The sequence below is a fragment of the Argentina anserina genome, chromosome 3 (genome assembly GCF_933775445.1).
Source record: "Argentina anserina chromosome 3, drPotAnse1.1, whole genome shotgun sequence".
In the NCBI taxonomy this organism is placed as follows: Eukaryota; Viridiplantae; Streptophyta; class Magnoliopsida; order Rosales; family Rosaceae; genus Argentina; species Argentina anserina.
In genome coordinates this window covers 3,584,563-3,607,262 of record NC_065874.1, presented here as the reverse complement: position 1 = coordinate 3,607,262, position 22,700 = coordinate 3,584,563, and the positions used below count along the sequence as shown (strand labels likewise).

The following is a 22,700-nucleotide window of genomic DNA, read 5'->3' as shown; positions in this document are numbered from 1 at the left end:
AATCTTGCAGTAAAGAGATCTCCGGTGGTTGGTTCTAAGTAGCGGACAATCGTTGGGGAATTATAGCCAACATAGATACCTAATCGTCTCTGAGGACCCATCTTAGTATGCAGCGGAGGCGTAATAGGCACATAAACGGCGCAACCAAAGATGCGTAAGTGTGAAATATTGGGTTCGTAACCAGTTACCATCTGGTATGCACTAAACGCTTGGTTAGCCGCGGGTCGGAAACGAATAAGTGTCGCTGCATGCAACACTGCATATCCCCACGCAGAGACCGGCAGGTTAGTACCCATAACCATTGCCCGAGCAACAAGCTGAATACGCTTGATGGTAGCCTCTGCTAGACCGTTCTGTGAATGAACATGAGGAACGGGATGTTCAACTTCGATTCCAATAGACATGCAGTAATCATCAAAAGTTTTGGAGGTGAATTCTCCAGCATTATCCAAACGAATGGATTTGATAGTATAATCGGGGTGGTGAGCCCGAAGTTTGATGATCTCAGCTAATAACTTAGCAAATGCAGCATTCCTTGTGGATAACAATGCGACGTGTGACCAACGCGTCGATGCATCAACCAATACCATAAAATATCGAAAAGGTCCGCATTCTGGTTGAATAGGTCCACAAATGTCACCTTGGATACGTTGTAAGAATGAAATGTTCTCGGTTGAAGCCTTAGCAAAAGAAGGACTTCCTTGAAATTTAGCAAGAGAACAAGCTTTGCAAAACGAGCGATGGGCATCAGAAATTGCCATGGAGGCATGTGAAAGCACGGGAGGCATCACAAGCTCCTGTGAAGGAGGGGATGCCGCCACCGACGGCATGAAAACCGTGGAGCTGCCGAGTGAGGCATGCTCGGCCTCACCATGCGGTGCATGGGTCGGCATGGCCTCACCGTGCAGAGCACGGGTGAGGTGATCGTCCAATCGCTTCCGGGACTTGAAAAATGGATGACCATGTGAATTCTTAAGAATTCTAATCATCATATCACGTCCAGGGTGCCTGAGACGGGCATGCCAAAGCATATAAGAGTCCGAATCACAAAAGTTGCGTTCAACCGCATATGATTCAAAGATCCGAATGGAAGTAAGATACAAACCATTCCCAAGACTCTTCATCTTCTCTAAGATGCGGCGATAGCCTGCGTTCTCAGAGGTAACGCAAAGATATTCCTCTCCATTCTCAACATAAGTATCGAGGTGAAAACCATTGGCACGTATGTCCTTAAAACTTAGCAAGGTGCGGGGAGACTTCGGCGCATAAAGAGCGTCTACGACGTTAAGAGTCGTACCATTAGGCAACATGAAAGAAGCAGTGCCTCTTCCTTGAATGATGGATTTCGAGCCAATCATTGTAGTCATCGAAGAAGTCGAAAACACTAGATCCGTGAACAACTGCCTGTGCCGTAGGACAGTGTGGGTGGTGCCGCAATCAGCTAGACATTCGATTTCACCGCGGGACATCTACAAAATTACAATTAAGAGAGTCAGCGACACGGGAACAATTCTATACAATACGCCGTAGGATATTGTAAGAAAGGGAATCGGAACAAAGCGCGATTCCATCGAATGTATCACATGGCAATAGTACTACATTCTTCAACTAAAGAGTTGGAAATCATGGTATTGAAGCAGTGAAATACCAAACAATAAACGAGGGTGGTAGAAACCATCCAATAATGGTGTGGAAAACACACACAAAGAGTACCGGTGAGTGCATAGAACGGACTTGGAGAAAACCGGAAAAATAAACCGGAAAACCATGTCAAAAGAACTCTAAACCGGGTGAATTTTGGGCGAGGAAAACGTGGCAGCAGGGGCTGCTGCAATATGCCGGAAGAATCACGAGAAAACGACGAAAAATCGTCGAAAAACTCGGTGGAAAACCGCCGACACCTATTGCCGAAACACCGGCCGGCGGCTGTCGAAACTGGCCGGTATGGAGGCCGGGACTTCAGGTCCGACAGGGGACGCCGGCAGGAGCCGAGTGGCGGTGCCGGAAACGCCGGGAAATGGCCGGAAGACGGCGAATACGCCGGCAAAACGTGCCGGAAACGCCGGAATAGTAACCGGGGCCGGCCAAGGCAAAACGACGTCGTTTTTCGACGTTCCGAGGTTCGTTTTCCGAATTTTAAGTTCCAAATTCACAATGTAGTGCTATTGGGGTCCCATGTAACCCAAAAGCGTCCAATTTAAAAACCACGTGAGTTGCACACGTTGATCATCATGCTAAGTGTCGGATAAATAAAATTCTCAAAGAGATCGTCTTGTAAGCAAGAAGTGAGAAATTTTATTGAATGCCAATCTTTAATACATCACACATAAACTTCTAATTCCAAAATCAAAAGACTATTACAAAGTCAATGAAAATAACAATGGCGGTCGGCCATAACGATACTTGAATCATAAAGCTAAAGAAGCTAAAACGACTAATCAAAGTCGGGAGTATCCATGGTAGCAACCGGAGGCCTAGCTTTAGAAGCAAGGGGCTCGGGTTTCATGGAGATATGGTGAGTCTCGATCTCATGGTCCTCATCCACATGATTCGATTCGGGTTGTAGAAACTTCTTGTAGGCGGAGTAAGCCTTGATCATCTCTTTGCTAGCGCGACAATCGCGATTAAAGTGCTTAAAGGAGCCACATTTGAAGCATGGAGACTTGCCATTACCGGAAGTGGAGGCATTAGGAGGTGCACGGCCTCCTTGGAGTGTGGGACGGGGACGGCCTCCCCCTGAGGGTGCGGCGCCGCCACCATCACGGGTCCATGTATTGGACCGAGGCCGAGATCGGCCTTGTTGCCTCCCACTACGAGAGTTGTTATTTTGGTGCTGATATGGAGCGTTCCTTGATTGATTCTTTTGCTTAGGAGCTTTCCCATAGTTAGCCTGTGGCGTAGAAATTCTTTTAGTGCCAACAGGTCTATTGTTGTTGTTGAGGAGAATCTCAGAATGTCTCTCCTTCTTAGCTAAGAGTGCCATTAAGTCGGCAAAAGACCGGATCTTCCCTTCCTCTACATGAGTGCGGTACGTATGAGCTTGAACCTCATAGTTGATTGGAAACGTGTCCAATGTCTTATTGAGAAGATCTAAGTCGGTCTTGATGACACCAACGGTGCCAAGATCGGATTGTAAGCATAGCATATCCTGATTGAAATCATCCACTCTCTTATAGTCCAATAGACGGATGTTATCCCATCTAACGGTCAATTCAGGAAGAAGCTTATCATGAACGTTGTTGTACCGCAAGCGTAGTTTGTCCCATAATTCTTTAGGATCTTTTACGTTCAAGTATTGCCTCTTGAGAGTTGCATGGATGTGACGTCTCATAAAGATGAGAGTCTGAGTCTTAGCCATAGGTGGGAAATCAGCAGGAGGGTCGGCAAACATGCCTTCAATCCCTCGGCTCTCAAACGCGAGTTCCATGTCGGAAACCCAGCGGTGGTATTCCTTTCCTTCTAGATCAAGAAGGCCAAATTCCGGTCGAGATGGCGATGACATCTACAAAACGAATACGGAATCGATTAGATTCAAGTATAATAGGAATTAGAAGGGGTGACGTATATGGTCACATGAAAAATCGATGCAAGCGGCGATACTCATGATCGCACCCAAAACAGCGGTGCACTCAGGCGACCACACGAAAATCGATTAACTTCCCTTTCAAAACAATCGTGACTCCACCAGGACCGTCACACAGAAAACATCGACCAAGAGGGGAAACTCATCCCTCTATAGTCTCATCGGCGTTATAAGAAAGGCCGGAATTAAGACAAGAAGAAGACTAATAGCGCCCGATATAATATATCTATACGTTCAAAAGCGGGAACGTTTATAAAAATTTACCTTGGGAGGTTTGTAGTATACGGGAGTAGCTTCTCTTGAGCGAAGTCCTTGCTTGTGACTTTCACGTCTCTTGCGTGAATATGCGGGAGGAGCAATTTTGAATGCTTTGAGGCGAGCAGCAGGTGCGGCGAGCGGCGAGCAGCGAGCAATTTTGAATGCTTTGAGGCGAGCAGCAGGTGCGGCGAGCGGCGAGTGCGGCGAGCGGTGAATGCGGCGAGCGGCGAATGCGGCGAACGGCGAATGCGGCGAGCGGCGCGCAGCAGGGCTGCGGGGCTGCGTGCAGGAGCTGCGGGGCTGCGGGGCTGCGTGCAGGAGCTGCGGGGCTGCAGGGCTGCGGGGCTGCGGGGCTTGCGAGGGCAGGGGCTGCGAGGGCAGGAGGTTGCGGCGGCAGCAGGGGGTTGCGGCGACAGCAGGCAGGGGCTGCGGCGGCGGCAGGAAGCTTGCGGCGGCGGAGGAAAGGAAGAAAAATTTCGGAAGGCTCTAAAAGATTCAGGGTTTTTAGGGCTTCGTGCTGATAACGTGTTTGAGGATGAATTACTTGTATATTATTGAATGATATGGGGGCCTATATATAGGCATTTACAACACCACAATCCCGTAGGATTCGGAGTCCTAATCTACTACGGAGATGCTAATCTATCTCCTAACAGGAAACCTATTAGGCTAAGACACACACAAGGGTAGAATAGTAATTCTCCCGGAACATATATATATATATATATATATATATATATATATATATATATATATATATATATATATATATATATATAGACACACACACACCAAGAAACTCTTAAATTGGTTCCTTATGTTGGTGAAGCTCTTATAGCAAGCATCTATATATGGGTGGTTACTGAGAAATTGATAATGTAGGGGACCAAAATATTTACTAAGGGGGTGGCCGGTGGCCGGAGAGGAATTATTATTGAAAGAAAAACAGTTGGTTTCTATTAAGAGAGACTTGGAGTTTCACTGTAAGTTAATATGTTCAGAGGTTGGTCACATCACTCACATGTGAAATTTCTAGGATTCTCATAACTGAAAATAATATATGAGAGGGAGTAGGACCATAACAGAAGATGCCTGCATCCTACCTAGGGCACCAGCACTAACACAGAATATATATATATATATATATATATATATATATATATATATATATATATATATATATATAGTCCATTTAGAATTCTCAGTTTGTAATGTAGTTATTTTTGATAAATCTGATATATAAAACCAAGATTGTGACAAGTACCAAATACCATTAAAAATGTATCTTTCAGCTGATTGTTTCGGGTACTCTGTTCTGTTTTTTGTTGTTCTGCATTTATATTGTTGTCCTTTGGAAGAAACCCTAATTCTAATACGTAATGTCTCATAATAATTGGTATATATTGTGGATGAAAATGTTTTCCTGTTAATTATTAGATGTTTTTCTAGAGGTTGGTCATAATGTTCCTCATGCATTGCGTTAAAGCCGATTCAACATGAAATCGATCTATGTTGTTCGATATCGGTGACCTAACGGAGACCCATAAATATTAACGAAGAAGAAGATCGAAGATGGCCGGTGTTCGATTAGGACTTGGGATCTAGCCTTTCCCGGCAGATCTTTGACTGCATGGAGTGCATGCTGCCTTCGACAACTACTCATATATAATAGCAGATATAGCCAAACGTAACCCATGCCAATTAACTATAATGACTCGTGGCTAACTGGAAGAGAGAGCAAAAAGAGCAAGATTTGTCGTTATATAATGATTAAGTATCAGTAATACTAATCTTTGATTAAAGCAGCTCATGCATGAGATCTATACCAAATATATGGTAGCTGACTTTGCTCAAGCTTCCTCGGCTCTTTTCTTATAAAGGGCTCGATGGGGGCTTTGAATATGTGTTTAAAGGGTGGACATCATTTCAACTTATTGGAAAAGCTCATTTGATGTCTAGTTCTGGAGGGACAACGATATGGGTTTGAGTTCAAAGCCTTAATATATTTGAGTTTAGGGAGTGGTGTCATCTCTAAGCTATACAAAAGCACGGCTTCAAAGTGTGTTAATTTCTTGTGATAATATTAGTTGGTGGCGTGCCTAGCTATGTGCATCTTTGTGGCGGCTTCGCACTCCTTTGCTATGCGTAGGGTCACTCATGATGTATAGAGGGGGCGGCTAAAATAAAGCCCCAAATTTGATACATATCTAGAACTTTGTTTTTGTTGTATTAAAATGTTTTTACGGAACGTCAAATACCTATCCAGTTTAGGTTTGCCTCAAGGATGACTCCTTATTGAAGAAATTCTTCATCCTCGACATTTCATTTCAAAAAGAAGCATTTATTGATTCTAGATCTACAGTTTTATAATTGTTATCTGATCTTGATTCAGAATTTTGGGAGTCAATATATAGCTTCCTTGGGCTCTTACCTCTTCCGTCTTACATGTTAATTATGAGATAGTAAACAACATATAATCGACCAGAGTTTAGGGGAAGAATTTATGATATATCTGATCGATAGGTGGATAGGTGTTATTAGTAGGATGCCATGATAAAGAAGTTTGTGTTTTTTCTGCCGATGACAGTAAATGACATAAGGTTGTATATTTGTTGCATTGCAGGAAGTTAGTAGTGCAGAAGCCGCCAATTTGGTAAATTCTTAAGGTGGTGGCATAATCCTTTTGATCATGAGATTGAGATTGAGAGCCTGAATCTGAGCTATCCGAATGTCATGAAGAACATGTACACCAAAAACAGCAAACTATCATTGTACCCCATTTGTTAAGGGGAACGTCGCTGTTAAATTAGTTTAAGCCTTCTGGAATTTACGTGGATGCAGTATGCATCAAGATTGAGCAATATTGAGGATCGTGCGTAGCAAGTTCTTTCTCAATAGTTATTAATAGACTTGCTATATATTTTTAGATTTTGATATACGCCTTGCAAAATGCAGCTGATTAATTTAATAGCTTGAACCATTGATCGAGTACATGCGTCGTAGGATCCATATTCTCAGTTTGAATTTATGATCTGAATATGAAGTAGGATGATTCACTGGATATGTCTTTTTGTACCGTCAGAAATTCAGAATATAGTAGTACCGTGATGCCTTGTAATATTGGAGAGACCGACTTACTTCATCTGATTCTATGGCCAGTACGTACTTTCTAGCTTTGACATTACTTAGAGCTTTGCGGATAATCGCAATAGAACTAATAATTGATACATTAGGTACGTTCATACATGAAACATTACACTAATTAATCGTTCCAAAAGAGAGTGCATTCATGCATGGAATCCCATATAATATATATGGAACTAGAATCTAAACAAGTTCCAGACAACCAATCAATATATCTACCAACCGTGCTTTGAATTAGTTTGAAAAAAAAAAAACAGTTCAAAGACTTTGATGAGGATCCTCATCAGAAGAAACTTTTTGCTTCTTCTTCCACCTGTAGGCAGCTTCCAAAATCTTGAGATTTGTCGTCTCACTTTCTTCTGGGAACAGGTAATCGATGTATTCCTCATACCCAGCTGGATCCTCTTCAGTTTCTATTAACCTCCTCTTCTTCACCTTCTTTGGTAGCTTAGATTGCACTAGACTCATATCACCGAATTCCCCAAAGCTACTTTCCACATTCAACCATTCCTCTAGCAACATATTCCTCTAGCAACATACTTCTTTCTTCCTTTAATTGAGGTTCAGAAGTTCTAAAACAGTCAAGAGCCCTCCCAAAATTTTTTCTAGCACATTCAATACATTGTTTCTTCTTTTTAACAAGATCACCCTCAACAGGAGCTTCTGCATAATTTGAATCCTCCTTAAGTCCTTATTTCCCACCATAGCAGATGTCTCAAATTTTGTGTAACGGATCCACACCCTTACACGTTTTTTCCTGTCTAGTAATCTCTCATAAAGTTGTCTTGTTTCTCTCAAACTCAAATTTAGACAGTTCAAAATCGATGTAAGCCTTCGACAACAATTCAGGCTTTTCGAGCTCTAATTGGCCAATTGCAGAGTTCATAGATTTCTCTTGCTCGTTTAAGTTCCCCTAAACATGTTATTAAGTCTGCATACTTGATCCATGCATAGCAATTGTGGGGTGACCACAGTAGATACTTATCATACATCTTCCTACAACGATCCATATTTCCAAGTTGCAGCTCAATAATCTCAATGTACTTCTTAAAAACCTTCTCCTTAGCTGCCCTGCGTATTGCATTACCAATAATGTTGCGTGCAGCTGTCATATTCAGCTGTCGTATCTCAAACTGCGCAGCAAGAATCCATACTTTCGCAAACGAGAACTTCTCGTGAGGAATTAGCTTAAGGCACTCCTTATAGACCTCTCTTGTACGTGCCACATCTCCTGTCTCAAACTCCTCATAGAGTGCATAGTTTATCCACAAATAAATATATCGCTCCCAATAATACTTCTCCGGAGCCGAAGGAACATTAGCAACAGCTCGCTCATAAACCTCTCTGATTCTCTCCTTGTTCCCTGCACTCTCTTGAGTCTCTTCTAGCCTTATACAATCAAACCAGGAGTCGTAGTTTAGAGGATTCTTCCTAACCTCATCCTCATACTCAAACCTCTTCTTTCCCACAATCGCATCCTCAATCCCTTCTCAAAAGACAAACTTTTAATACAAAACCTCGGCTCTTCCTTTGGGTATGTGATCAAGTGCATATTTGTAGATAGACCTGGCTCGCTCTTTTTCTTTGCACCGCTTTTCAAACTCAACGAAAGCCACAGACAACTCTTCGGCCTCCTCATCATTAGCTAGCTTCATAAATGCCCTTTCATACACATTCCTCGCCCTTGCAGGATCACCATTCTTCATCTCAAACTTGGCATACCTAATCCAAGCTCCGACTTTCGGATGACATTGTACAAACCACTCGAAAATCTCTCTAGCACGCTCCACCTCGTTGTATTTGAGCTCAAAATTGATGAAGGACTGCCACATTTCCTGGTCCGGCATCCAACTCATCCACCTCTTGTAAATCTCCCGAGCTCCGGCCACGTTCCCAATCATCTCTTCCATGTGAATGTACCTGTACCAGAGCTGATCTATTCTTGGCAATAGCTGCACAGCCCGATCCCACACGTTCCTTGCATGGTTAATGCATTTGTTTCTCATCTCCATCTCTACGTACCCAAACCACAGAGAGCGGTTCCTGTAATCGACATCTAGGGCACGCTCCCAAACCGAACGTGCATAATTCTTCCCAAGTCCCCCTGAGCCTCCTCCCAGGTTGCATAATTCTTCCAAACTTTTTCATTCGACCTCGCGCGTCGGATTTGATCCTCGAACTCCTTGCGTTTTCGGAGACGGTAGTCGGCGAGCTCAGTTGGGTCTGTGATTTTCTGTTTGTGAGGTTGGAATTCTGCCTGTTGATGCTCACGAGCCTCCCGGAGGATTTGCTCGGCGGTGATTTGAATAGGAGCCGGTGCTTTGTTCTTAACCCTAGTTGGTCGTGGTGGGTTAACCATTCTTAGGGCTGGATCTGGATCGTTGTTATTAGGACCGATTGCCATGACTTCTTCAGACGATAGCAAAACTTCGCCGCAATTGAGTAATACCATTTTAGTCTTATCTAGCTAGCAAAATGTATAGGTTTTTTTTAAAGATAAGTACTTCCTTACTTTAGGAGGATTCCTTTTGTCCAAATGGACGAGGAATATAAGAGAGATAACTACAAAGAAGGTATTCCAGGGTGAAATTTCATGTCAGAAATCATATGAGATAGAGTGATGGTTGAACATATGAGAAAATCTCAAAAGCCAAAGTAAGAGAGATCTTTGTCGTTGATTAAGATTGAACGACAATGATTATCATGCTAGGCAATATTAGTCGAGAAGCATTAGGAGAGGATCCGGATCGAAAAAAGCATCACTCCCATGTATTTCATCAATCGCGTGGTCGAATGATGAAATGTGTTTAAGTATACAACTCACGTTCGTCCGACTTACAGGTCTAGCCGTGTTTTTACCGGACTAAACCCCTTCAAGTTTAAAGGGCTTGGATTCATCGGTCACATGGTTCGGTGCGGTTTCCATCACCGGTTGACGGGTTAACTTTTAACACAATGACTTAGTGAAACAACGGTTTTTATTTTTCACTAGCCTTTCTCGTCGTGCATGCGCAAAATAAATGTACACAATTTAAAATGTACACTAAAGTAGTGCTCGCGCATGCATTTTTTTTGGGGGATTGAAACTACTCTTCAATTGGTTTGGGAGTAGCTGCTCATTGTATGAATTTGTCTCGTGCCCTAGTGGTTTTCAGGGGATCGTGTGTTAAAGCCATCTCCTTCTACTCTCCTACGGTTTCATTGATTTTTTTTCTAAATTTTATTTTGCTTTTCTTCTTGTATTTTACCATGTTATCTCTTGTACATATTACATCCTCAAATTTATTCTGCTTTTCTTTCTTGTATTTTCGGGAGTTTGAAAATTTGGTGAAATTATTGACACTAAAAAAGAGTTTCTCATTATAGTAGTGGAGTTAATAATTTGGTGAAATTGTTGACACTAAAAGAAAGTTTCTCATTATAGTAGTGGAGATTTATGGGTAAAAATGTAAAAATATTAATTCATCTCAAAAGAAAAAGAAGGTGAAATTTAGTCTAGCCACGTAACCAATAAAATCCAACCCTCGAGCCCATCCAACGCGCCAAACTGCGCCATGGAAGGTCGACCAATCCCGTTAAACCCTGCTTCATGTTAAACACGGTGGAGGCGGTTGAAGGAGCCGTTAGAGACTGCCACGTCACCCCCTCCTTCTTTCTCCTGCACTCTTCTACACACAGGTCACCCCCAAGTCAAAACATCTCTCTCTCTCTCTCTCTCTAGGGCACCAAAGTCTCCGATTCCAGCCATGAACGCCTTCAGGCTCGCCGGCGATATGAGCCACCTCATCAGCATCCTCGTCCTCCTCCTCAAAATCTACGCCACCAGATCCTGCTCAGGTATAAAAAAAGAAACTCACCCCCCTCAATTTCACTTTCCGATTCCGATTCTGATTTTCCGCGGTGTAGGAATCTCGCTGAAGACGCAGGAGCTTTACGCGGTGGTGTTCCTGGCGCGGTACCTGGATCTGTTCACGGATTTCATTTCGGTGTACAACTCTGTGATGAAGGTGGTGTTCATTTTGAGCTCGGTGGCGATTGTGGTGTGTATGCGCCGCCACAGAACTGTGCGGCGGTCCTACAATAAGGAGCTGGACACTTTCCGCCATCACTATCTCGTCGGAGCTTGCTTTGTGCTTGCTCTCCTTGTTAATGAGAAGCTCACATTTCAGGAGGTGATGCATTTCTGAACTTAATCCAAGTTTACTTCACTATTTTGTTGTATATATAGTCGTTTTCGAATTAGGGATTATGATTGCTTAGTTTGATTAATTTATAGAGATTTTGTTCAGCATTGTGTTGTGTTGTGTTGTTGTCAACTTGTCATGTAGTAGCCTTTGTAGATTTGCCTTCAATCATTTTTCAATTCGATTACCGTTAACCTCGAAGATAATGGATTTAGGTCATCTCTTAAAGCGTTTGAAACGTAAACTACGAAATGGACTCTGGCCCTTTGTGTTTGTGTTAATTGTGGTGTTCTTGGAGTTTTTACGGTTTCAGAAGGGTGCTTACCTAATTCTAGTTAGATTGGAGTTTTGATGGAGCTTGTAGTTTGTATTAACTTTAGCTCTTGTATTGGTGTTCATTTGTCACTATGATGTAGAAGTTAGTCTATAACCACACGGTCCCTCCAACATGAGATAGTTTTCTGTTGCATCTTGGTTCCAACATTTCTGTGGTGTCGATACGCTATATTGACAAGTCGTGCTTTGGATCCATTTTCCTTCTGGGACTATTTGACTAGTTACACACTTGACTGTGACTTGATATTTTAATTTATGGTCATAGTATCAGTGAGTATTTCTGGAACTTTTGTTCTTGGCCCCTAATATATGTTTGTAGGATTTTCATTTTGCTGGCATATGTCCCTGAACCAACTTCCTAGGCCATAATGGTGCACCTGCAACATTTTGTATCTCTATTGCTGAAGTAAATCGTTTTTCAGGTCTTCTGGGCATTTTCAATATACTTGGAGGCAGTGGCAATTATTCCACAGTTAGTTTTGCTACAGCGAAGTGGGAATGTGGATAATTTGACAGGGCAGTATGTTTTCTTTCTGGGGTAAGTATACACTCTTCCCTCTTTGTCATGTGCTATAGAATTGAACTACTTGCTGGTGTCAATTATTTGAAGTTCAAAAGGATATTGTTTGTCTCATAAAATTTTGCTTTCTATACTATTATTATTCACGCTTTGATTTACCACATATGTCCCTTGTTTCTCTTGTCACATGGTTATGGAATTACAAATAGTCAATTTCTTATATCATTTTGGTTTGCAATCATAATCATGAAGCTACTATCTGAAATGCGGACTAGTAACTTGTAATAGTAAACGTCATGTATCTGAGCATCTAGCCAACTACAGTAGTATTTCATCTGATGAACAAAAGCCTAGTGCCTTCAGGAATCTTGCACCACCTATCACCATCTACAGTAGGTTTTCATCCAATGAATTACAACTTGGTGCCTTGAGGAATATTACGCCAACATTTTGCTTGGTAATGTTTATCTTAAATCAAGATGGGCACCTTAGAATGTCTGCAGTGGATGCATACCTGATATGTCGGACTTTGAGAAGTATGGACTTCTGTGTTATCAACAATAACGAACCTCATTGTATCACAATTGACGGCACTTGAGAATCAATAGGCATTCCTCTTCACAGAAGTCTGAGCTTTAGCTTATTTCATTGTTTGGAATTTGAACTGTTAATATCTCATTATCTCCACTTTTGGCGAAGTTCTTTAGGACCCTTGATATAGGAGAGGATTATATTTTGTTGTTTGTTATGAATACTGGATAGCAACTGTCTTTTGGGAATCTGGATAGTCCACAGCCTGGATATACAAAATGCTGCGTAGTGTGCTTAACATGTAGTTCTCTTTTTCTAGAAGAGAATTACAGCCAGCCGTGCTTTTGAAAACAAAAACTCCAAACTAGCTATAGTGGCACGAAGACTCCAAAAATCTTACCATAAAGGTAGATTGTTCCAATGGAGGTCTGAAAACCTGACTTGTATAGTCTGGCAAGTTTGAATAAGATGTAACAGGTGTTTCAGGTTGCCCGTAACACTTAAAAACACGTAGCAGTTGTAGCGTTGGTCTCTAAGTTGGTAACGTGGTTATTTAGTGGTGCAAGTACTTTATGATATTTGGGTTTTTTGTTGCTGGTATAGATGCTGAATATATTGAAGTCAAGAAAACCTTAAGAATTTGACAGAGTTGTCACATAAATTGACTTCTAATGGTAGATTTATAGTTTCTGGTGTCAGTGTGTGCGAATGTAAATGCATTTATGGATACTTATGTTTTAATTTTCAGGGTCTATCGTGCATTGTACATCCTCAACTGGATCTACCGCTACCTCACGGAAGCAAAGTTCAGTCGATGGATCGGTAAGCTATATGAGAGGCCCCAGAGAAATATGTTATTCTTCCATTTTCAGTTCCATTACTGCTGTTGGTAAAGTTTGGCCGACTCCTTTTCTGTTTATGATTTTGCAGCTTGCATATCTGGTCTGGTTCAGACAGCTCTATATGCAGATTTTTTCTACTACTACTTTCTCAGGTAGCAAATCCTAGCAACTTTCTTTCCAATGACCCTTTAGTATCTTGATAGGTTTATAACAGTTGGATGTTTGTTTTACAGTTGGAAAAACAATGCAAATCTTAATCTGCCAGCTTAAGCGGAGGAGGTGTACATCTGAATCATAGGTTTGGTTTTTCTACACCATGATTGGTAACTCGAGTTGAGGCGTGACTCTTCAGAGGAAGCATATAGAGACTAGTTTTGAATTAGGATACAACCCTGATTCCCTGAATCCATACATGGGGTTCTAGCTAGTTAGTGAATTTTGGTGGAACTTCACCCATGTCATACACAACCTGACCTACAAGTATCATGACCTTGTAAAAGACAATGAAATTGCAGATGAGTTATATTTACCGTCCTCAGATAAAGCTGTGCTCGCTTACTCATCTAGAAACTCCTGTAAAGCTTTACTTTAACACCCCCAAAAAAAAAAGACAGTCCGCAAAATGTGTAGTAAGACATATGGAAAACAAATCTGATATGGTACTGTACTGTATTACTATTACTATCGGATAAAAAAAATAGAATTCGTGTAAAAATAGAATCTGAATTCTAAATGGCTATCCATCATCTTTCTAACACATAAAAAGACCATAGGGTGTTCCCATTTTCTGTTATACTTATGCCCGTCGCCTGCTTTACGTCTTCGTCGTTCACCAGGCTTGGTATAAAAACTCAAAAGCCAATTCAAGGTGTTGAGCTCCCTCATCGATACCTCTGGACTCTGGTAATTAAAACACCCTGCTCTTTCTGTTTTGCATGATATGATTGTTTCCGAGATGTTGTCTAGACTGCTATAGTTATCGTACTTGATTCGTTAAAGTCCAAGAAATCTAAACAAAACAACCTATAATATCAAATATCGGTAATAAGCATATTCTCCGTCTGTTTTTAGTGCCAATATAAGCTTATTGCTTACTGCTTGAGTAGAGTCCTATTGAACAGTGCTAGTTGAATGTTATATATATAACTTGTGCTATCAATCGATTTGTCTGAATGGATTTGAGCTCTTTTGTTTGACGAATTTCTGTAATATAGAGAATGTGCTAATGACTTCGATGCTGGTTGGCCTGATTTAGGTACTAGCAATGCCAGAGTTTAAAGTCCTGCATTTGGTCAGACCCTTTCTTCGGTTTCTTCCGGAGGTTGAAAGTCCTAAAAAAAAAATCCGGTTGTCTGAGAAGTTGATATATACTGTGTTCGTCCTAGGCATCTTTCTGGTGTGCAGTCAGCTTCCACTGTATGGAATACACGATACAACTGGTGCTGATCCCTTTTATTGGATTCGTGTAATTATGGCATCTAGCCGCGGGACTGTCATGGAGCTTGGTATCAGCCCTGTTGTGACATCTGGGATGGTGATGCAATTGTTGGCTGGTTCAAAGATAATTAAAGTGGACAACAGTTACCGTGAGGATCGTGAATTATTGTGAGTTTTCTTGCTCTTAACTTTTTCCTAATTGTTTGCTTCAAATCATTAGCATTCTACTGATATACTTTCTTCCAAATCTTGTTCTTGTTAAAAACTTGCCAATATAATATATTTGTTAATTGTTACTTGTTTAGCATTCTACTGATATGCTTTTTATCGGCTTCTAACTGCAGAAATGGAGCACAAAAGATGCTGGGGATACTCATTGCTGTTGGTCAAGCTGTTTCTTATGTTCTATCAGGAATGTATGGTCCTGTTGGTCAGCTTGGTGTTGGGAATGCCATTCTTATCATATGTCAACTTTGCTTTGCCTCAGTTATTGTGATGTGCCTGGATGCACTTCTTCAGAAGGGATATGGTCTGGGATCAGCGGTCTCCCTTTTCATAGCTACCAACATCTGGTATGCTCAAATCCAAATACACAGAACATTGTCATATTATATGTTATAATGTGTCTCCTGATTTGGTCAATGATTTTATATGCAGTGAGAACATCATTTGGAAGGCTTTTAGTCCCATAACTATAAACAACGGCCGTGGAACTCAATTTGAAGGTGCCTCTATTGCTTTGTTCCATCTCCTAATAACAAGGAGAGAGAAAGTACGAGCTCTTTGAGAGGCTTTCTATGACAGGACCTTCCAAATATTACAAATTTGGCCTTATTGTCATCTACTTCCAAGGTTTTCGTGTGGATTTATCAGTGAGATCAAAGGTTAACCATGGACAACAGGGATCATATCCTATTAAGCTTTTCTACACCTCTAACATGCCAATTATTCTCCACTCTGCTCTTGTCTTCAACCTTTCTTTTTGCTCCCAGGTAAGATGATATGCATTAAACTTTGATGTTTCTTAATAAAGCTGCATTTTGTTTTCAATGAGATAACAGTTTCCTTTTTTTATCGGTACAGTTGCTTTACAACCGGTACAGTGGGAATTTCTTGGTGAACTTGTTGGGGAAGTGGAAGGAAGCTGGATATTCTAGTAGACAGTTGATTCCAGTTGGTGGACTTATTTACTATATCACTCAACCGTCAAGGTAAATCATCATCGAATTACTCTACCATTGATAATTCATTGCAGTTTCTTGATGCTTGCGTAAGCAAAAGCATGTTGGTGACACCGTAACACTGATTTGGTTTTAATTGCAGCTTGGCAAGTATGGCAGCCGATCCGTTCCATGCACTATTCTATCTAATGTTTATGCTTGCAGCCTGTGCACTTTTATCAGAAGCCTGGATTCAAGTTTCTGGTTCTTCTGCCCGAGATGTAGCTAAGCAGCTCAAGGTATTTTTGGTCTTACCCATCCTGGTCCTTACAATATTTTTCTTCACATTAGTACTACCGTTTTATGCACATAACTACCCGAGTATGATCAGTAATGAAGAAATTCTTGCATGTCTATGTTAGAGTTTAACATTTATTTTGTGGCACTGTACAGGAACAACACATGGTGATGCCTGGACATAGGGATTCAAACTTGGAGAAGGAACTTATCGTTATATACCAACTGCAGCTGCTGCATTTGGAGGAATGTGCATTGGTGCCTTGACGGTTTTCGCAGATATCATGGGGGCAATTGGCTCAGGAACTGGGATATTGCTTGCAGTTACAACCATATATCAGTTCTTTGAGACATGAAAAGAGAGCGCCAGTGAACTTGGCGTTACCCGCCATCGTTAAGCCCTGAAACTCCGTAGACACAACTCACACAACTTACACAAGGAAATAGTTTCGGTGACTAAAACATCATACATGTAAAACTACTAACTAGTACTGCCTCAGTTGTACAACCATAAAACATTCAAAAGCTAAACTACTTGGACCGAACTTGTTAATCATTTATTATCTGTGTTTTTTATATTTCGTCAATCTTTCATCATTTTTTCTTTCTTTTGCTTTTATACTATCTGAATCGTTCATCTTTAAGTTAAGAGTATTCTTACGATTTACTTTTGAATTATTTAGTTACTGGTGATACGATTTGTTTTACGTTCCCGCAATCATGTTGCTTCCCCTGTACTGGACAACTTCATACTTTGGATATATGGATTCCATTGTTTTGCAACTTTTAAGCAACTTTTGGATTTGTTCTTTGTACATTAGTTTCATTTTGAACCTCTATCAGGCAAAAGATTTTGGCGAGATTATGATTGAGTTCCTCGGGGTCTTTAACTTTTGGCTGATGAAGATGGATGCTTGTTAATCACTCGTTTCCCTATGTCCCCTACAAAATTATGCTCGAGCAAAGTAATCTGAGGAGCATTCCCAGTTTATTAATCAAGCTTGTTCATTTGATTAGCATCATGGTCGGCTTCCGAATTCAAGTTTTTGAGTCGAGTACTGGATCGCTCACTTGCCCGAAGGAGTTAAGTTATAGACTTGCCTTGCCAAAACTCAAAAGGTTCAAGATTCTTGTTCTATCTCTCATTTTCATATTCTCATAATCTCTTCGGCATTTCAGATATCTATCCAAAACCGTACTATAGATCTATGGCACATGATTTTTTTTACTTACATTTGCATGATTTTGATTCTGCCAAAATTATACACCTTCAAATGGTGATTCTTAAACACTTCCACTTATATAACTAAATTCATGACTCAGTGATAGAACACTCAAAATATAAACTTTATTTCGGTGTATCATCAATTTGAACACAATCTACAATCACGTTCTACGTTATATTGTACAAGGTAAGATAGCACTAACGAAGTTTAACAAGTTTCGGCATGTCATAGAATTCCATGGATGATGGATGCTCATGAGTCGACTACAATTAGGAAACACGATAATATACAAATATCACTGGATGATGTGTTACCTTTTCTAGCTATTAGATTAAATAGAGTTATCTCAGTTAGTGAATTTCAAATTGACAAGAAACTTACTCTAGAGGAGCCGATCCACGTTTGCATGCAATTCTATTCATATCTCCATCCATTTAACTCTATACACACACACACACACACACACACAAAGCTGTAACTGCGTCCTCCGCAACGGCTTGAGCAAGAATGCAAGCCTAAGAAAGTAAAAGAATTTCAGAGGTTTACCAAAGTTTTCTACCACGACTTTGAGTTGCACCCGAGACTTTCTCCACTGGAAAGCTGAAGCTTAGAGCAGATAGAGCTGGTTTGATTCGTTCTGGGATTGACAAGACTTTTTTTGCTTTATCACCTAGTCTGGCCTGGAAAGCTGATTCTATACCGAGAATCACTGAAACTACAATGTTGAAAATTAAGTAGTCCCCTTGAATCTCAATTGCAACCGCGAAATTATTAACCCCTTTATCAAGGGCTGTTTGAAACTTACAGCAACTGGAAGGCAGTGCGTGAATGTGGAATGCCCTACAGTAAGTTCCACTTGAACATAAAGGTTGTGCCACTGTAATCTCTATATATGCATTGGCATCGATCTGTACCATTTACTTGCTGTACGTAAAAGAATAAGATTTATACTATCTTTACTTGAAGGCTGAAGCCTTGTTCAATTACTCTCGATCTGTATTCTTAAACAAAATGACTTGCTGTTCAAAATTGATAATTTATCGACCAAAAGTGAAATAAGTTTAAACTGCTTCACTGCTTTCACTGATGTTACGACTAAAACCAACAAAGTACGTTCATGGGGAGGAGCTAAACAAAATTGCATCTGTCGTGCTAAGAAAGAGTGGAGAAATGAGAAATCATCAAGTTGTATTATTATAGGACAAAGAGTATTATTTGGAAAACATAATTATAATGCAAACAAATCATGCTGCATACTCTCAAGTTTGCTTGCCATGCATTAGCAACATATATGTCTTCCTCACCAACCTACATAATTAAATGGATCTATTACTAATTTTATGCAGTTCTATACGAAGGAATAATGGCTTACCACCTCGGCGCGGAAATAAAATAGTCATCTTGTTATCGTAATTTACACTACTCTAATGATCAAATTGTCCTCCAGAACCCTCCATTTCTTCCTCAAGAAGCTCGCTCACTGGATGATTCGGCTTGAAAAATTGAAAATGGCTATTACAAATAGAGAAGACTACGAAACTTTTAGATCATGAGAGCTTCAACCAAAGAGTGGGTATAATGTATGTTTTATTCTACGTAATGATATATCCTAAAGCGAAGTTGCATGCCAAGAAAGAAAAAGGCTGTGCTGTATAATTTGATAAAACAATTGCTAGATCGTACATATCTGTCCGATACAGAAAAAAGGACATTCGCAAATCAAATTTTGTATACCTGAAGTCTTAATTTTTAGTCTTGTCGTGAAAAATCATTTTGGGTCATTCTTGCAATAAATCTGTCTCATTTCAATCATTTTCTTTCTAGAGAATTTGCATTACAGGAGGAGAGGATCCAGATCCATTTTGTTGATTTGGGTTCACTCTCTTACAGATCGAATTTATGGTGAGGTTTACAAATCAAAATTCCCAATATTTTCAGAAGTTTGATAAGTATACTGTATATGGTTTTTTTTTTTTTTAGAATCAAAATATACGTTGTTTTATTTCAATGAACATGAAAACGAAAGCAAACTTGATGAGAATGATGACGCTAGAACTAATTGCATCATTGCATGTGTTTGTAACTTGGAGTAGATGTGTGAATTTTCGGTCCCATGATTGACCTTGATTAAACTTGTAAATGTCTAACAAAAGTACATTGTCCCTACAAAGTTACAAACAAACCTTAATGAGACTTAATTGTGTTTGTACACAATCTCATTGATCATTTTTATTTTTCCGAAGCCTCCAAGTTCATCTTAAGTTCTTTAACAAACCTATCATGACCGTTGATATAAAATGATGGCGAAACGATTATTTTCTCTGTTTTTCAATCTTAAAACGAAGACAAATCCCACACTTTAGGATATCCTAAAATCAAAAGTGCATGTTGTTTTCTATGACTAAGGCACTGAGCAGTCGAAGCTATACTCTTCCTTGATAGGGATGGGTGTCATTCCATATATACTAATCTTTGATTTCATTACCCTACACTCTTATTGCCCGTAATAATGTCGAACGCGCACTAATTTGAATTTTGAAACTCATATCAAAGTTATCTACTACCCACTATCTCTATCTATCAATCTTTTTATAATTACTAGCTCCATTGCTCGAATACTATACTGCTCGTGCATCATGGATGAAATTGTTAATTATCCTTGTGGGACTGGGGTTCTGCATGTTCAGGGTTTAGGGAAAAGAATGAAACACATAATTGAATGGGGACTATATTTGGTTAACATGTTGAAACTAGATTGACCCCGCCATCATCAATAATAGTCACATAAGACTTACTAATGTCATATTGACAAGAATTTAGCTTGGAAGCTTTATGAATTTCGAACCTAATTCCTACTTCACAACATGCATCTACGAAAAAAATTCGGGGTTAATTGTACCCAAAAAAAATCGAGGTTAAATTTTAGAAACTTTACACGAACAAAGTAACTAAAAATTTCGAGTTCTGATAATGTTAATATAAGCACTTAAGTGACACGTGAGTTTTACTGAAACATGTCTTAACGTTTAATGGAATCGGTTTTAACCATCATTTCTTATATTCTAGTGCTTTTTGTTGTTGTTTCTAGGTTGCAAGGGGTTTTGGTTTCATGAGTTGCCCGCTCCTGCATCTTTCTTGCTTGAAGAAGATACATGGTAATAAGTATGGAAGTTTTTTTCACCAACAATCATTTAATTCTGGTGTACCTACAAATATGATACCTCAACTCTTAATCGTACCAATGTGATACCCAAACTATAGTATTACTATCATTGAAGTACTTCCGTTAGTTTTTTTCAACTTCTCCGTCATCTTGGTGACGTGGCAAGTACGTGAGGCCCACAAAGAGGGTTAAAAGACAAAATTAACCCCATCTGAGAGGAGCAATGTTTTTCCCGCCCTTTACCTTGAGAAAGACACCCAACAATTCCAATTTTGGCGCCAATTCCCCTCCATACTCCTTAATTTGTGTCTCTTATCTAAACTAAAGAACTACCGCCAACCAGTCGACCACAATCTGATAAAACCTAGATCAATCTCATTTTCTATTTTTACCCTAGCACTTATTAAACTAACAGAATAAATATAGAAATTTATATGGAACATCTCATTTCCACAATCTCATAACTTAACGAAATTCAAATACATGTTTAAGTATCATTAGTTGCCACCTTTTATGTTGATCTGTCATGATCTACCATTAGTTCTTACAAGTAAAAATCATGGCAGATCAACATAAAATGTGGCAACTAATGGTACTTAAACATGTATTTGAATTTCGTTAAGTTATGTGTTTCTATATTCTTATGAGATTGTGGAAATGAGATGTTTCATATAAATTTCTATATTTATTCTGTTAGTTTAACAAGTGCTAGGGTAAAAATAGAAAATGAGATTGATCTAGGTTTTATCAGATTGTGGTCGACTGGTTGGCGGTAGTTCTTTAGTTTAGATAAGAGACACAAATTAAAGAGTAGGGAGGGAAAATTGGCGCCAAAATTGGAATTGTTGGGTGTCTTTCTCAAGGTAAAGGGCGGGAAAAACATTGCTCCTCTCAGATGGGGTTAATTTTGTCTTTTAACCCTCTTTGTGGGCCTCACGTACTTGCCACGTCACCAAGATGACGGAGAAGTTGAAAAAAACTTACGGAAGTACTTCAATGATAGCAATACTAGAGTCTGAGTATCACATTGGTACGATTAAGAGTTGAGGTATCATATTGGTAGGTACACCAAAATTGAGGGACTGTTGGTGAAAAAAACGCTAAGTATGTGACCCACATCAATCAGGTTACTGTTGATATCGTCACAATCTTCTTTCGGCTCTGTCTATTTCCAAATGCAATTCCTAGCTCTCATGAGTCTCATCCATCAGGTCCCATACTGCATTGCAGGGATCTAATTAATTCAGAGCCGTATTTGTGCCTGCCCAAAAACATGAAACTAACAACCGCTAAATCTGTTAAAAACCAAATGCATGCAGTTGGTTGATTCTGCAAATTCAACTGGTAAAAAACAAAGATTAGAAGGTTTTTTCTTATTCTTGATAAATTATCATGCATCGATTCCTTCCCTAGTTCCTTAGTTTATGTTGTGCGAATTGCATCTTCTAGCTAAACTTTTCGGAACCAAATGACTTGCTGATGAGAAATTTGTTATATATACTTGTCAAAACTAAATGATATACCATCACTTTCAAATTTAAGAGATGAAAATGAAATAAACTAAATCGCCTTTTCTTCTTGTCTTTCTTTTACAACTGTTGCAATTATATATCAAAACACAATAGCATAATATGGGTGCATATATAAACTTTAGAGCTATATATAGAAGTCTGAAAACATATTGTTTGTGGCTGTTACGTACAATCAGCTCTAAATACAGTAGTCAATCTTAAGATAGCAAGATAGGATGGTGCCTAGAAGACTACCTCACTTACATGCATATTCATATTCATTAACAACTGTATTATGGAGGATTACAACATGCATTTGCTTAAGATTGTCCCCCTCCGACCTTGTGTTTTTGCACCAAAAGGAATACTCATGCTTTGTTAGATAACATTATTGAGAGTATCTATAATTTATCTAGCAGTTGGCTTGATGGCATTTCCACCGAATCAGTAATCTCAAACTTATGTACATAATAATCAACTCTATAATATAGTAGCTGAATTCGTATAT

General features: G+C 39.8%; 1 protein-coding gene and 2 pseudogenes across 1 annotated transcript; 2 read left to right on the top strand and 1 right to left on the bottom strand.

The window, feature by feature from the left end:
• Window positions 1-7,243: 7,243 nt before the first annotated feature.
• On the bottom strand, window positions 7,244-9,437 carry LOC126785765 (uncharacterized; annotated as a pseudogene).
• A 1,191-nt stretch (window positions 9,438-10,628) lies between these two features.
• LOC126786371 (ER lumen protein-retaining receptor A) lies at window positions 10,629-13,922 on the top strand. Its single transcript, XM_050512178.1, has 6 exons — window positions 10,629-10,822; window positions 10,892-11,157; window positions 11,928-12,043; window positions 13,305-13,378; window positions 13,487-13,550; window positions 13,632-13,922. The coding sequence occupies exons 1-6, from the start codon at window positions 10,732-10,734 to the stop codon at window positions 13,666-13,668; spliced, it is 648 nt and encodes a 215-aa protein (XP_050368135.1). The 5' UTR covers window positions 10,629-10,731; the 3' UTR covers window positions 13,669-13,922.
• A 177-nt stretch (window positions 13,923-14,099) lies between these two features.
• LOC126786361 (uncharacterized) lies at window positions 14,100-16,869 on the top strand (annotated as a pseudogene).
• The last annotated feature ends 5,831 nt before the right edge of the window (window positions 16,870-22,700 follow it).